Source organism: Aplysia californica, unplaced genomic scaffold, assembly GCF_000002075.1.
Source record: "Aplysia californica isolate F4 #8 unplaced genomic scaffold, AplCal3.0 scaffold00164, whole genome shotgun sequence".
Taxonomy (NCBI): Eukaryota; Metazoa; Mollusca; class Gastropoda; order Aplysiida; family Aplysiidae; genus Aplysia; species Aplysia californica.
Window position 1 is genome coordinate 435,529 of NW_004797434.1, and position 15,859 is coordinate 451,387.

At 39.0% G+C, this 15,859-nt stretch overlaps 1 protein-coding gene across 1 annotated transcript; it reads left to right on the plus strand.

The window, feature by feature from the left end:
- Positions 1-1,731: 1,731 nt before the first annotated feature.
- On the plus strand, positions 1,732-13,575 carry LOC101847108 (60S ribosomal protein L18a; the record flags this gene model as incomplete). Its single annotated transcript, XM_005097794.3, is given in 5 exon segments — positions 1,732-1,887; positions 5,279-5,458; positions 6,115-6,244; positions 9,689-9,798; positions 13,426-13,575. Coding segments are annotated over 5 exon segments (531 nt in total). The 3' UTR covers positions 13,519-13,575.
- Positions 13,576-15,859: the final 2,284 nt, after the last annotated feature.

Genomic DNA, 15,859 nt, shown 5'->3' on the forward strand with positions numbered 1-15,859 from the left:
TATATATATATTGCTTGTGTATATGAATGTGTGTTTGTTTGTGTGTTTATATAACATGTATGTATAAAATACATGTATATAGGCCTACTATTTATTTAATGTAGATGTTTTTATGCCCCCAATCGACACATTTTAGAATTTAGATAATTTAGAAAGCGGTCGGGCTGATAGAGATACAACATCCCAGCAGAAAGACAGAGATACTCGATATATAATATTCATGAATATATTTTTTTAATTTTCTCCTCATTCGGGAACCGAATTCGAGTCTCCTGCGTGCGACAGTTAAGCTAAGCGCTTTTAATTGCTACACCACAGACGACTGGTATAAATTTGTGGAACTGAAAACAATACAAAAAAAAAAGAAATATTTATTGAAAGCCGCAAATCACACAAGAGCACCTGCCACCTTCCTGTGTTGCTCGTGAGAAAGAAAGGAATATCAGTTTTAACTCTTTTAGGACGGAGCAGACACGTTGTGTCCGACTAGCGAAAGACCAAAGGCAATGTTGTGCTCATTTTGAACCATCATACACAAATCAGGGGCATGGATTTGCAATGTTCATAGTACACATGTTTTTTGTCTGAACTGCCTTATTAACGGGATAAAACAGAATTAACACATCTTCATCAATATAGCGAAGCTATGCCTCTTTTATATAGTACTCCAAAAATAGCGAGCCTTAAATGAGTTAAGAGAATACTATTAAAAAGACGCATGGCCATTCAGCTCATCAAATAGAAACAAACTGAAATTGAAGACACGCAGAAAGAGTGCATCGAGGAGTATATGCCCACAAATGAGAGAAATGAAACATGAAAATTAATCAAGCTAACCTGCTTGCAGTTGGATGAGATATGAGGTGAGACTTCAAATAGACCTGAAAAAAGATGTATGAACAAAGCATTGCTAGTACTTGGGAGTTTATAAAGATAGACCGTCCACTTTTCCTTATCAGTTCTTTACTTAACCTCGTCCGGTTCGTCAGTTTTTTTGTTGATTATATTATTATGTTTTCTGTGTTTTTATACACTTAGCGTTTTGTAATAAATTGTTAAACATGTAAACATGTCAATGCATCCAGTCTAACAAAGCGAAAATAAAAATGAACAACTGTCTTTTCCTTTCAAGCCTTCGGAGATACAAACAGAACTTCTTATCTATAGGCCTACACCAGGCTGCATAATAACTTGGAAGAACCCTGGAGATAGAACTAAAAACCAAAGAGACTTTTCATTCAGAATCTTTTCAAAAATGTTAAATTATGATGATCTGGGTGTCATTGCAAGGAGTGTGTTGTGTAAGTGATCATGTAGGCTACCAGTCGGGAGTAAAATGCAGATGAGATTTTTTTTTAAGGCAAGTCAAAGCACAGTACCAACATAAAACTGAAATAAATCTTTTAAAGACAAATCAAGAATTCACAGAACGTTTTACTGTTGGTTAAAGCAAAAGATATCAAGCTCTGGAAAATATTACCAAATCTGAGGAAATGCAAAAGGCAAAGGGGGGGGGGGGATTAAAGGATTTGTGATTAGTTGTGGAAGAAAATATCCCCCCAAATGCGAAATACGTTCTGTGCGACAGAGCAGGCCCAGCAGTCCGTATTCCTAGAAAACACGTAGCAGCTTAGCTAAGGGAACAAGGGCTGCTTGTAGGCAAATAGACTTAGATCTAGTAACTCTAGCTCTGGCTAATAAATTTATTCTGCTACTTGTTTCGATGATTGGCAACCTCAAGGTAGGAAATTTAGCAACAGTTGTATTTTTTAACCTTCACCGTAAAAGAAACTAAACACCGTTCGGATTTCGTCTTGGTCACGTGACGTTCACAAAATCAACTTCCTTTTCCGCTTCCGAACCCTCATCATGAAGGCTAAAGGCGAGGTACGCTATGAACAATTACGCTTTTTAAAATATAATTATGGACAATATTGACTTAGATTGGACTGGTGATGCTTATTTGAAGTCTTTTAAATCTTAGAATAGAACTTTTTATGTCAAAACTCTCCCAGTTATTTCAGTGTTGTTTCTTTTCGAAATGCCCACTGAGCCCACGTTGTGCTCGCCACCACATGTCGCAGGCATTGCTTATTTCCCTTCTGGGCAATCTAACGAATAACTGGCATGAAAATCTACAAAACTATTCGGCCAGTATCCTATTTCAGGGGAACGTAGGTTATTTCTCTTACATTTATTAGATATATCTAGATTGTCATTATTATTTGTAGGCGTTTTCTGTTAGGCTACTTGGCCTACCTTAGGCCTTTGGCCTATATTTTTCCTTTTTTTTGTTTGAGTTTGGCAGCAGAATGCAGCACTCAAAATGTTAGCAGAAAGGCAAAGGCAGGCCTAGATCTTAGACCTTTTGCTTTGCACTAGTCTACACTTACAAATTTGGCTACAATTAACTCTGAAGAAGTCAATGTTTCTAGCCTTGTCCCTTTTTCTTCTTGGTTAAATGGATGGTCCACTGATCAGTTTGTCCCTTTTTGTCCTGCCCTCTGACCCAACACTAACATTTAGATCAAGATTGGCTACATCCTCAAAAATGTCACATTCCACAGTTGGGTTGGTCATATGAGCTGGATTATCTAGATCTAGATCTAGAGTAGGCCCGCATCACCGCGCTACTGTTTGGGTGCGCAACCCCCAGTCTCCTGCTTTGTTTTGGATAAGAACAGCGAAAACGAGGTTACTTTCTGTGAGCATGCGCAGAATGCAGCTTATTTCACTTTCGTTTTGGAGGTTCCTGTCAACACACGTGATTCTACGGTGTCGGAAAGTTTTGCCCCTTCATATTAATGGTTTTCGTAACCGGTATCGGTGAATTTACTAAGCGCTTGAGTAGTCGATTATTTAGCACATCTAGCTAATCTAGCTCTAATGTATCGTAGAATGTATACTAGAATCGATAAATACTATCGCAGGCTGCTTCTTAATGCCCAGGAACATGCCAGATAGGGTTGCGCACTGAAGCAGACCAAATTTGTGCAGTCCGTTTCGGTGCACAATATCGGCTTTTTGCTGTTTGGCATTGATAGTGTGGCTTCTTACTTCTAGGCCCTTTGATTGTTTTACTTATTAAGTTATTTCTTTATGACCTGCATTGTGCACTGAAACAGACTGTTTTCCTTCCGTTTGGATGCATTATATTATCATTGGAAGATGATCAGTTAATGTATTCATGTCAAAATTAATTAATATGGAAATTTAATCTCCAAAATGTTCAATTTCTTCTTTTCATGTCTTTTTCTTCTTCTTTTTTGTCCTTTTCCTTTAAGAATACTAGTCTAGGTATAGTCTAATTCTTGTTTTCTTTTTTAACCTCCTTGTGTCCACAGCACCTTTCTATTTCAATTTCTTCTTTTTTTGGGTCCTTTTCCTTCAAAAATACTAGTCTAGTCCTAGTCTAATTCTTGTTTTCTTCTTTCCCCTTCTTGTGTCCACAGCACCTTTCTTTTTATCCATTATCAAAACACATACACACAGTGTAAGGAAATCTCCTGTAAGGGGGCGCACAGCTCCCAAAAAGAACACGCCTCATTGACCTTTGCCTTCCGTTATGGTCAGTACAGGAACTTCTTGCAAGGAAAAGAAGACAAGGCCAGGATAGAGAAAGATGAAAAGTGTCAGAAAAGATCTAGATCTAGAGCTGTAAACATGGTACTATTGCGCACCCAACCAGACATGTTGCACCAAACCAGAAACCTTGCGCACCAAACCAGACACACGTTACCAAACACCACCACAACATATAGAAATTTTAAACTGCTGTTACAGTAATGCGCTACACCGTATAGAGAGGAAGTTTTTCTAACTTCTGGTGAAAAAATCATGAAGATCGACCTGTAACTTCCAGAGATATCCACAAAAGATCGCTTACTGTATATCGCACCACAGGATGTACTCTAGATTCAATAGCTGCCACTTTCCCGCTAAATAGCGGAAATTCCGTTTCATCTAGCTTTTCCCGCAACTTCCTCCGCTGGACCGCTCTTGGTCACAAATTTCATACTTTTTTCCCGGGCGGAAAACACAGAACCGGGAGAGAGATGAAAACGCTGCTTGCGCATGTCCGCCTGTAGCTTTCTACTTCCGTTCTTCTAGGCCCATCGCTAGTTTCAAATTGTTTATTGTTGTGGAGCAACACACTACAATAGTGTCGATCGGGCATCGGTGCGTTAGCGCGCCGAGTTGTCATTGAAATTGGCAGAAATTCGAGAGAAATTGATTCAAAATGCAAAATAAAAGGAGCTGGAATGAGAAAGAAGCAGCCGGTGTGCGACTTGAAAAGTTCATTAGAAAATTGAACTAGATCTAGATCTAGGCCTAGCCGTTTTTTGCTAAAGAAATCGCGGCCCGCGGCACTCCTGTACAATTGCGGTCCCGTTTGTTTACATAACTGCTATTGTGGCTGCTGTGGAAGTGAATCTAGATCTAAAAGATGTATCTCTAGATATAATCTAGATCTACACATATTTAGATATATCTAGATTATGATTAGATAGCCTAGGCTATAATTTTAATTCAGTTTAAATCTCTAAATAAGAAACACACTACAAGGGCACTAAGTGCAAACGGGACCGCAATTGTACAGGACTGCCTGCATCCTTGATCCGATACTGCTCTACGTCTAAGTACAAGTTTAAAGTGAAAGAAATCTTTTTATGAGACACCAGCTGGCAAAAAACACTGGATTTTTAGTCACCAAGTCCAAACTGTGTCAAATTGACTCAAATGCTTGTTAGTCAACTTACTGCCTTTATGGTTTTTTGTTGGGGTTTTTTTTTCAAATACATTTTAATTCAGTTGCCTATGGTTAACAATATGACAAGTTTTCCCTTCCAAAACCGCAGGCTAGATTTTTCAGTATATTTGCCTCTCACTGGTTTCGGAGAGCGCGCGTGCGCCATCGTGTGATTTTCCTCCTTTTAAAAAATTTCTGAGTGGCAGCTATGAGATTCTAGATCTAGGGCTTGGGTAATGTGTCATTTTAGGCAGGAATGTGTTGATTTGGTAAAGGACTTCTGTCTAAGACGTTGATTTTTGATGGCTCCATAGTGTTTCAGCAGTCAGTCGTCTTGAGAAAAAAAAACCTACTGTTGGTGTCCTTGTGGTCAAAAGGGGAAGTGCAAGATCTAGATTCTAGATCTATTTTTGGTTGGTCGTATGCATCAACACCAAGTTCTTCTAATATAAATTGGCTTGTTTTAATAACTCAAGAGGGTTGAATTAAAAAAAAAATTTTACATTGATTTTCTTGACTCTTTTTCAGTTGCAAGAGTACAAGGTGATCGGCAGGGGTCTCCCCTCCGAGAAAAACAGAACGCCTGCTCTGTACCAGATGAGGATATTTGCCCCTGACAAGGCTGTCGCAAAGAGTCGTTTCTGGTACTTCTTGAGTCAGCTGAGAAAGCTGAAAAAGGCAACTGGTGAAATTGTCAGTGTCAACAGAGTAAGTTGCTTTGGAAGGACTTTCATGACGAGCGACCACCACAACAAACACAATAAAGAAGAGACCTAAACCCAACCTCTACCCCTCTGTTCTACTGTTCGTAGTGGTCACTCGTTACGGAAGTCCTCTGTGCTGGAATACCAATGTACAATGTATGTGGTATTATTACAAAGGCGATTTACACATAAACATTTCTGTTGAGTATGTTTGTATTTCATGGATAATGGTGACAGCAAGTTAAATAAAACTCCTCAAACTAGCCAGTTTCATTGTTTTTCAGTTATTATCCCCCTGTATTGTGTAATTGCTCTTACATAAAACACAAAAGAACCATGCAACCCATCTATTGTGATAGCTTATTCAATTACCTTTCCAGTAATATCAAATAATTTAGAATATGTACCTTGATTGAAAAAATATGGCGAGAGAATCAATTTGAATAAGGTACCCTATTGTAGAAGGTGCTCCTGAGAAAATTTATTCCGTTTTGTGAGGGTCATTGGAAAAAAATTCCGGGCGCAAAGAGTTAATTCAATATTTTTATTTTGTGTGCATCTGGAAAGCTGGTCAATGATATGGAAATAATTTTCCTATTTGTATCAAGGGGGTTGTGTTTTTATTTATTTCTTTTTTTTTTTAATTATCTCTCCAACTAGATTTACGAGAAGAGGCCTCTGAAGATCAAGAACTTCGGTATCTGGCTTCGTTACAACTCCCGCAGTGGCACCCACAACATGTACAGGGAATACAGAGACTTGACCGCTGGCAAGGCTGTCACACAGTGCTGTAAGTTTACTTTCTCAAATTATATTTTGAGCTCAGCTGTTTTTGTTGTGAGTGGGCTTCTTTTTGCCTGTTTTCATTATTGTATCGGCTACTATCAGTACCTGTAGTGTAACACTTAACTGTTATTCTGCGTGCGCCCTGTCCTTACCTGCTCTGTTGGGAACTTGTTTTTTAGCAGTCAGCTGAAGTGGGGGGGGGGTAAAGAAAACCTGCCTGTGGTACCCTTCAACGTACTGCTGCAGTCATATTACTATATTATTGTCTTATGTTTATGTCATTGTAATATATGCACATATCTGAAACAGGCAGTGATTTTTTTGCTTTCTGTTTTCAAAATGTGCTACAGTAATGTTCGTTCAGTCGCCTTCTATCTCAGACTTGTTGAGCGTGAAGTGAATCCTGGACGTTACAGACATAATTTCATTACTTCATTCTGGTTTCTAGATGACTAACATAAGTAAGACAGCCATACTCATATTCTCACAGCTGTTAACACCTCTATTGTTATTTTATAAAACCGCCTTCTTCATGTGATTACTATTGTCGGGTCCAGTGCTGCTCTTTGTCTTTTCTTAAGTCTAAGTGGTCCAGTAATCAAATACTGAGACTGAATGGTCTTTGCATGTCCCTGTCCTAGCGGGGTATTGCAATGACTTCGTCATTCTTATCCCTCGTGTTAACTTTATAGTTTGTGTTGGTCGTATTTTCTCTATGGTTGGTTGTTGGGACTCTCAATTGTGATCGGCTCCTTTTGCTTGTATTCTGCGTATTTGTTGTCTTGGTTCTTTGCTTCCTGACTGAACGTGAATGTCCTATTTTGTTTTAAGTAATCTGCACTCTCGTAGTCTGATGTTTGAGGGTTGTGTTCAAAGCAGCATCTCATTGAAGGTTGGGGGATTTTTTAAAAAATCTTTTAAATTTCATTCAATAGGATGTGAATTAGTATTTGTTCAAAATATGGTATTCTCCCACCTATAGGGACAGTTTTTAACAACAATCATGTATTATATATACCTATGGATCTGTTCATTCTTTCTCTTATCCACAATCTTGCTGCTTCGTGTGGAATAGTTTTTTAACTTATTTCAACGTTATTAGTCTTTTGTAGAGACTTTAAAAAATGGGTTGGGGGTAAGTTTGAAATGTGCACATATCTGAAACAGGTAAAGTCATTTTTACTGTGCCTGTTTTCAAAATGTGCAACAGTAATGCACGACCAGTCGCCTTCTATCTCAGACTTGTTGAGCATGAAGTGAATCCTGGTTGTTACACTAAATCCCATCCCATGTAACTTATAGAGCAAAAAAATGAGCATGGAAAAATACTGTCAAATTTCTTTTGCCTGTGCCTGGCTGAGGTTCAATGTGATAAAATAATGCAGTGTTGCGTTTTGGGTGATATGTTGTTTCACAGTTGCCAGTTCTTTTTTTTTCTTTTTTTTTTTATTAAATGAATTGAGCCCCTTGTAATCTGTATGAGCTTTTCTTCGAGGTTCTAAATCTAATAATACTGAGTAATTTAATCTGTGGTTCATGGGAGATGGCAGTCAAGTTGATGTGGGCCGACTCCCTTTTTCTTCTGTGGATGTTTCAATGTTTGGCGGGTGCTCTTGTGTCGTTTGTTCCTTCTTTCCCATTAAACATTTTATCTTTATCTATCCTCCTTTTCTCTGTCAGTGGTACAGATTATATGGATAAATCTAGAAATCTTTAAATTGTCCGTGGGTGGTTGGCGGGTGCTCTGGTGTGGTTTGCTCCTTTTTTCCTATCAAACATCTATCGTCTTTATCTCCCCTCCTTTTTTGTGTTTGTTACTTTCTTGTAACACCTCGTCTCTAATCTTTAGCACTTTTATGACCTTATTGTGTTGCAAGGGCAGTAAAACTCATACGAAAACAACAAAAACGAAATTATCCAGATTTTGCAATGTTCATGAAGTGTTGCAAGTGCTGTAAAACTTTAAAAAAGATGCATTTAACCCTTCTTTTTTTTTTTGTATGAGAGTGATGTCAAAATGCACAGAACTGAAGCAGTGATGAACTGTAGTGTTTGATCTGTTCAATATCTGTGCTATATTATTTATGCAGCCAGTCGCCTTCTCTCTCATTATATTTGAGTCTGAAGTGAATCTGGGTGCTACAATCAAATACAGCTAGTTGTATACCATAAGAGATTACCATAATATTGATGTAGGTATGCTTTACTCTTTTCTTCTGTGGATGGTTAGCAGATTCTCTGGCGTTGTTTGCTGCTCCTTTTCCATCCAACTTTGATTTTTATCTATCCTTCTTTTCTGTCTGTGGTGTGGATTATCTGGATAAACCTGGAAATCTATGGTTCTGAAACTGTCCAAATTTTGTAATATACATGAAGTATTTATATTATATTTAAGGCTCTTTTTGTATTTATATTGCTCCATGTATAAAAATAAGTAGCGATACAAGATGTATTAGACAATATGATCTGCTTTTTTATGGCCTATTTGTGTTGCAAGTGCCAAAAATATTCTTACTCAAACTAAAAGGAACCACCTCAGTTTGGAACACCCCCCTCCCATATATATGTCTTTTGCACCTGCCATAGCTTCAGAGGTTTGTGTACTTCTTGCAGTCTTTGGTCCATGGGTAGACCTAAAGCACTTTGGTCCATGGGTAGACCTAAAGCACTTTGTCCATGGGTAGACCTAAAGCACTTTGTCCATGGGTAGACCTAAAGCACTTTGTCCATGGGTAGACCTAAAGCACTTTGGTCCATGGGTAGACCTAAAGCACTTTGTCCATGGGTAGACCTAAAGCTCTTTGTCCATGGGTAGACCTAAAGCACTTTGTCCATGGGTAGACCTAAAGCTCTTTGTCCATGGGTAGACCTAAAGCTCTTTGTCCATGGGTAGACCTAAAGCTCTTTGTCCATGGGTAGAACTAAAGCACGACATGAAACATCTTGAATTTATCCCTTATCAAAGACATGTTTAAACATGATTTGTTTTTTGTTTGAGAGTGATGTGAAAATGCACAGAACTGAAGCAGTGATGAACTGTAGTGTCCGATCTGTTCAATATCTGTGCTACATTATTTATGCAGCCAGTCGCCTTCTCTCTCATTATATTTGAGTCTGAAGTGAATCTGGGTGCTACAATATAATACAGCGAGTTGTATACCATTCTTACGCTGTCTCGTGGTGCTCTTGCTTTTGTCTTTAGATTTCAGAAGGTTCTTGTTGCTTTTTTTCACTGTTGCTGTGAATTCAAAATCTAGGGGTGGAAGAAGACGTGGTGGTGTTCTATTGAATAACATCTCATGGAAAGTAGGCTTAACATAATATATCATGTTATGATTTTGTTTTTGTTTACGTCCCGAGTTCACTGCAGTTTTCTTTTCATCAGGTCTGCATGAATGTTTTCCCCCGGCTTGCTGTTAAACACTTCTTTTTGTTGTGATTTTTCCAGACCGTGACATGGGAGCTCGTCACAGGGCCCGTGCTCACTCAATCCACATTATCAAGGTGGAGGAGATTGCTGCCAACAAGTGCAGGAGACCCAGCACTTTGCAGTTTCATGTAAGTCTGTAGTGCTGTATCCCAGCAGGGCTGAGAATTGTCCGCCTAAAGGCGGAATTCCGCTCATCCAAACGCCTCTTCCGCCTTTTTTCCAAGTTTCGTATTTTAATTTGTAGTAAGGATTTTCTTTAAAGAATTGAATAAAAGACGATAATAATTTTTACAAGTTTTTTTAACTGCTCGCTGGGCGAAACCGAGGTGCGTGTGGATCCATGTTCGGCCGATATTGTTCAATCGATTACTTTTTATTCTTCTTTACTGGTAGAATCACCTTCAGCTGTGGCAATCGAGTACTGGTAGTTAGGTGGCGACTTTGGCCCGCGCATATCACAACCTTGTTCATCATTGAAAATAAAATTTTGCTCCACAAAATCATTAACCCTAACTCTGGCAAGTGGTTTTAACAGGAATGGCAGGGCCAATCAGCCAAAACGTGCACATGCTTTACAAATCCAATTTATGGACTTGCATCAAATAAAAACCCGACAAAAGTATATATTTTCTGAAAGATAATTGAATGAACTTTTATATTTTGCCATTGAACATATGATTTTATTTAATTTTCAAGGGGTTATGTATTTTTGAAGTCCAGGATGGCTGACAAAAAATATACATGCTCATTAGCATATTCACCATTCTAATGCATTTCCTGTTATAAAAAATGTGAGATAGCAGAAATATGAGTTTTTCAATTACCTTTCAGAAAATGTATAGTTTTATAGGATTGAGAAGAACAGGCAATGAGTTATGACTGTTTCAATTTGTCATGTGGTCTGTTTCGAGCGCAGCTGATACTCGCTAATTTCATACCATACTCAACATAAAAACACTCTAAGTACAACCATGTGGCTTTCAGCAATCTGCTGGTAGTCTGTAATAATTAGTATAGCAAAAGGAACCTACTTTACTCTATAGCTCTCCTTTTTCTGCCCCTATTCGACTCCCAAAGTAGTAGAATCTAGTGTTCCATTTGAAAGAGAAGTTGGGGCAGGATGAGAACTGGTACATGTATCCCTATTGTCTGTCAGATCTAATCCCAATCTTGACTGAACACCAATAAATCCACCACTAACAGTGTCTGAATTACTTTCCCTAGTCAATTCACTTTCAAATGTATCCAAAAAAAGATCGATTTTTGGCCATTTTAGACCCACACAAGTGATAGATCTACACTGGCATTAGTGGCTTGTGACCTGATCAACAAGCTTTCACTTTCAAAACATCCGTCTGTTTTGAAAGCAAAATACTTTTCTCCTAAGCCAGAATGGTAGAAATATTCTGATTGGTTGGAGGTTAGCATTTTAGCCAATCAGAAATCACTTTAGGAAGCCCCAAATATTTAGTTGGAAGGCAGAAGCAGCAGTTTACTATATCGTCCTATGAGATCGGCCCTGCCAGTTTCATGGCAGGAAATGGGCCGATCTAATCGACCCTTGCCAGAGTTAGGGTTAAACCACTGGAAATGGCCTTTCAAAGATGTGTGAACCCTGTGAATAATTTTTTTTTTTTCATCTCAAGAATGATGTATAGTAATGGTTTATGTTCTTTTTGACGGTATTTTGGTAGTAATTATTTTTCTCTAGAATTATGGTAACAAAATAAGACCTCAAATCCTTCCAAAATAACCAGATTTTGCTATTTTGTGCCTCTGGGTTTTTATTTATTTTATAATTTAAATGTATTTATTTTTATTTTTTTTTCCCCGAGGGGATATCCCATATCCTCCTCTTCCACCTAAATTTTCAGCCTTTTTGTGGTGTTTCATTCTCAGCCCTGCCCAGGTCTCGTGTTATGTCTGATGATATCAAAATTGTTATAAATCTGAAGTATTCCTAATTCAAACATGTGTGATCAGAAATCAGTCTAACACACAGGCATAGCAAACAAGCATTTCAGGTCCCGAATTTTCTCTTATATATTCTTTGCATTCAAAACACGGGCATGGCATAACTGGTTAAATTTGGGGGCATTGACGAGGGTATGTCTTTTTAAACATTACCTCAAATTCGTAGAAGTATTCTGTTAGGAGTCAGCAGTCGAGTGAACGTTGACATCTGGTTTTGTTGCATCGTGTGTCAACATGCTTCAGCAAACAAAGCTGATAGCCAGCTTTCTGCAGTGCTAGGTTATGGTGAAGTTTTGGTAGAAAGTGGACCATGATGGAGCAGAAAGGGTGTAAAGGCTTCTAGGTTGATGACAAAGATCTGATCCTTAGACCTGCATGTTTGCCGACAATCGTCTGAAATCCGACAATCGCGAACCGGCCGATGCTATCGCTAGGCCCACCTGTATCAGTCAATGTGCGTAGTGCGAGGCCTGGCCGACTGCCAGCGACCCCTTTTTTCCCCGTCGGCTTTGGGCACTTTCGTTTTCGTGCCGACCGCCGACGCGCGCACCGCCGACTGCCGGCGTCGGCGTTTCCGACATAATTGTCGGAACCTAAGTAGAAATGCGAATACGGAAAAGGACGACAGCCTAAATTATCTACTTTCAGTTTCGTGCTCGAGCGGCCATTTTGAATTTCGTTTGTTGACTAATTCAATTGTTCAGATCGTGTGGATTTTTTCAAGTCCGACTCTCTTGTTCTAATAGAATCTAGATCTAGATTTATATAGATCATTATAGACCTCAATGGAGGATTTCCAATTCTATTGTGTCAAACCCTATCATAGGTTGTGCTGTAATATTAATATTGGTAAAAATAAGCATTTCATTAGGTGCGTGAATTATTTATTTATTTAGATCTAGAATCTAGACTCAGCTGAGTCCCTCTGTTCGGAATCGGATGCGGATTTCTAGTTCAAGGCCTATTCCTATTCACTTGTTCTACAAGATCTAGATCTAGATCAAACCCTATAGCAATGCAGATGTAAGCCATAGATCTAGATCTATGCTCCTTGTTTGTTTTGGAGTGTGGTATTTTAATTTTTTTTTTTTCCATTTAGAACTTGTTTTGGCCTTTTTATATGAGGCCCGTTGCAGGTTCTTTTTGGGGGTAGGGTTAGGGTTAGGTCTCTTCTTTATTGTGTTTGTTGGGGTGGTCGCTGGTTACTCGAATGTCCTTCCTTATGACACCCACAAATGCTTTTTTTTTTTTTTTTGGGAGGGGGGGGGGGGGGGGGGAGTTGCACAAAATTTTCAGACAATCTGGTTGAGGCTCACATGCAGGTCTATGATCCTGGCACTTGGGAGCCTATTCAGTTGACTTTTGAAGTTGTTTGAACCATAACTGAGTAAAGAAAGGTCAACTTTTGTGTTTTGGATCGTTTTAAGTAAAAAAAAAAATGGTATAACATGATGTGTAGTGTATGTTTGATGATACATTTCTTGTAATCGTGCAAAATTTCCTCTATTATTAGAATAGAAGCACTTCTGATGTGATAGTTAGACCCTACAATAGCTTCTTTCTATCTGAAGTCTGAGAAAATCACATAACTCAATATGATTATGATGGAAAGTTTGGTATGATGGTAGCAAGTGACAACTGGTTCTAGTCCTGTCAAAGTATTTATTCTTCAGTTATTATTCTTATTTTTCCGTCTTGTAAATGGGTAGGATTGTGGTACTGTGCAGATCCCATGTTATCTTGTATTGACTTTTTTTTTCCCCCTTTCTTTGCTCTTCCAGGACTCCAAGATCAAGTTCCCTCTTACTCACAGAGTCAACAGAAAACTTCATGCTCCTCGCTTTACCACCAGCCGGCCACATACAACTTTCTAAGCCTAATATGATCTAGGAAATAAAGTTTGAGTTGTGGTGAAAGAATCGTTAAATCAATGATGACCTTGTTTTTCTGTGATGAAGTTCATGTGTGTTTATCAAAATCTATCATCCTTATCTCGCCTCCTTTTCTGTGTTTGATACTCTCTTGTAAAACCTCTTTATTTTTTTTATATGACCTAATTGGGTTGCAAGTGCCATCTGCCATTCAGTACCGAAGCCGAGACTAATGCTGGTAGTAGGCCTACCCTTTTTCCCAACCATAAATTGTATCTTACTGAATTGGGGTAATATTAGAGAGTATTTACCCTACGACATACGTAGTACATCACGAAAGTCCATAATTTTTAGCTTTATCATTTACGCCATGATAGGAACATCATGGTAGTTGGCAAAATTTGCTGTAGCAGACCTTGTGCTGTTGAAGCTAGAGAGGTGAGCAGTCTAAGTCTGATTCCCTGTAAAGACTTCTTTGTTGATACCCACCCCTTGGCGCTCATATGACCTTATGCAGTTGCGAGCATCGTAAAACCATCTACTATAAAAAAAAATTTAAATAGCTGTTCCTGACTTTCCATCAGATGTGAACTTGCAAGTCCTGCAATTCATATATTGGTACGTTAATATGGCTCTTCTGTACAGAGATTTAGCCACAAGCTCTCTAAAAATGTTAATACCTAAATGACAAAAAAGGAAGTATACTGATTCACTGGGAGTTCTGCAAGTCATGTTAAATTATATTGCCATATTTAGGAATGTGGGGATTAGGAAAGTGACTCTATCGAAGACAGTGCTCTGGAATGGTTTGCTTCTTTCCTATCGAATTCAAACTCAAACATCTATTGGTGGGTGCTCTGGTGTGGTTTGCTTCTTCTTTCCCGTCAAACATCTATTGTCCCTTGTCTCCCCTTTTTCTTTTTTATGTTTGTTACTCTCTTGTAACACCTCTAATCTTCTGGCGCTCATATGACCTGCCTTATGCAGTTGCGAGCGCTGAAAAACCTCTACTAAAACTAAACTCTAATCTTCAGCACTTGTACGACCTTACTGTGTTGCAAGGGCCATAGAACTTACTAAAACTAAAAGCATCTATCGTCTTTATGTCTCTTCTGTTTTTGTTTGTTACTCTCCTGTAACACCTCTAACCGTTTGCTTTTATTTATGGGCCTTGACGCATGAGATGTAAAAAATGCAGCAGGAATTGCTGCTCAGTCTGGTGATGCACTGTAGACTATGGAAGCGGTCACATGAGCAATGGGTGTCATTTTCAGTCCTGGCGTAGCAGATGTGTGTTGCCCACATTTTGCGACACACCAGCATCTTGGTGAAGCACAGTTGAAAGTTCGAGGGGCGCATTCCTACAATAGTTATGTTTTCTCTTGCTTCTCATTCAAATTCAACACGACAATATTCCCTCCATGACCAAAGCCACCCTGACTCTCCGATCGTCCATGTTGAACTGAGCAGTAGCCTTAAATTTAAATGTCGCCTGGCATGGCTGCCACACAAAAGTAAGCGACACTTACTAGTGACTGCGTGACTATTGGTGTAGCTCGTCTGTCAAGGCCCTAAGGCCTTATTGTGTTGAAAGTGCTGTAAAACACTAAACAAACTATCAAAGACCTAGGGTCTGATTATGTCATGAGTAGGCCTGCACTATGGAGTCCACTGAGACTGCTGTCCTTGCTGATGAGCTTGGTGGAAATTATGTGCTAGATCTAACAGTTGGTACGCTCACCACCTGGCAACCAAGGGGTTAAAGTTAAAGGAATATTGTTGAACTTGCTCTAACAATCTCCTGTACAAATGGCCACTTCTCACTTTTTCCCTTGCGTTTTTAGACACTCCCAAGTCCAAGAGGACTGTCAGTCACTGTCTTGTCTACAATTACCTCTTTTCTCCTCGACAATGGATGGCCGTGTTGGACAAGTCCGACTGTGGCTGTACTGTAGTGTACTGTCATTGTCATACCTTGTTATATTGCCAACCTTGGGGACAGTAATGAAGTTTGTGGAGTAACGGGGGTTCTCTAGTCTAATGCTGTCCTCCGTAGAGTTATCCATACATACATGTGTACGACATTGGGAACTCTGTGCCACCACTTTCCAAAGAGGAAATATATTCTTTATTAATCCGATCGGAATGCTTTGCATAGAAAAAGTCTGTCAGAATGATTTTTTGAGAAATACTGAAAGTTTCAACAAAGAGATGTTCGAACTAGAAGTATTCTAAATAATCTAAAATGTCAAGAATACAACACTGGGTATACAAAATGACCCCAGGGCGTACGGATAGGGTTAAAAAACTTCGGCTGCCTGCCGAACGTCAAGGGAAATGATTC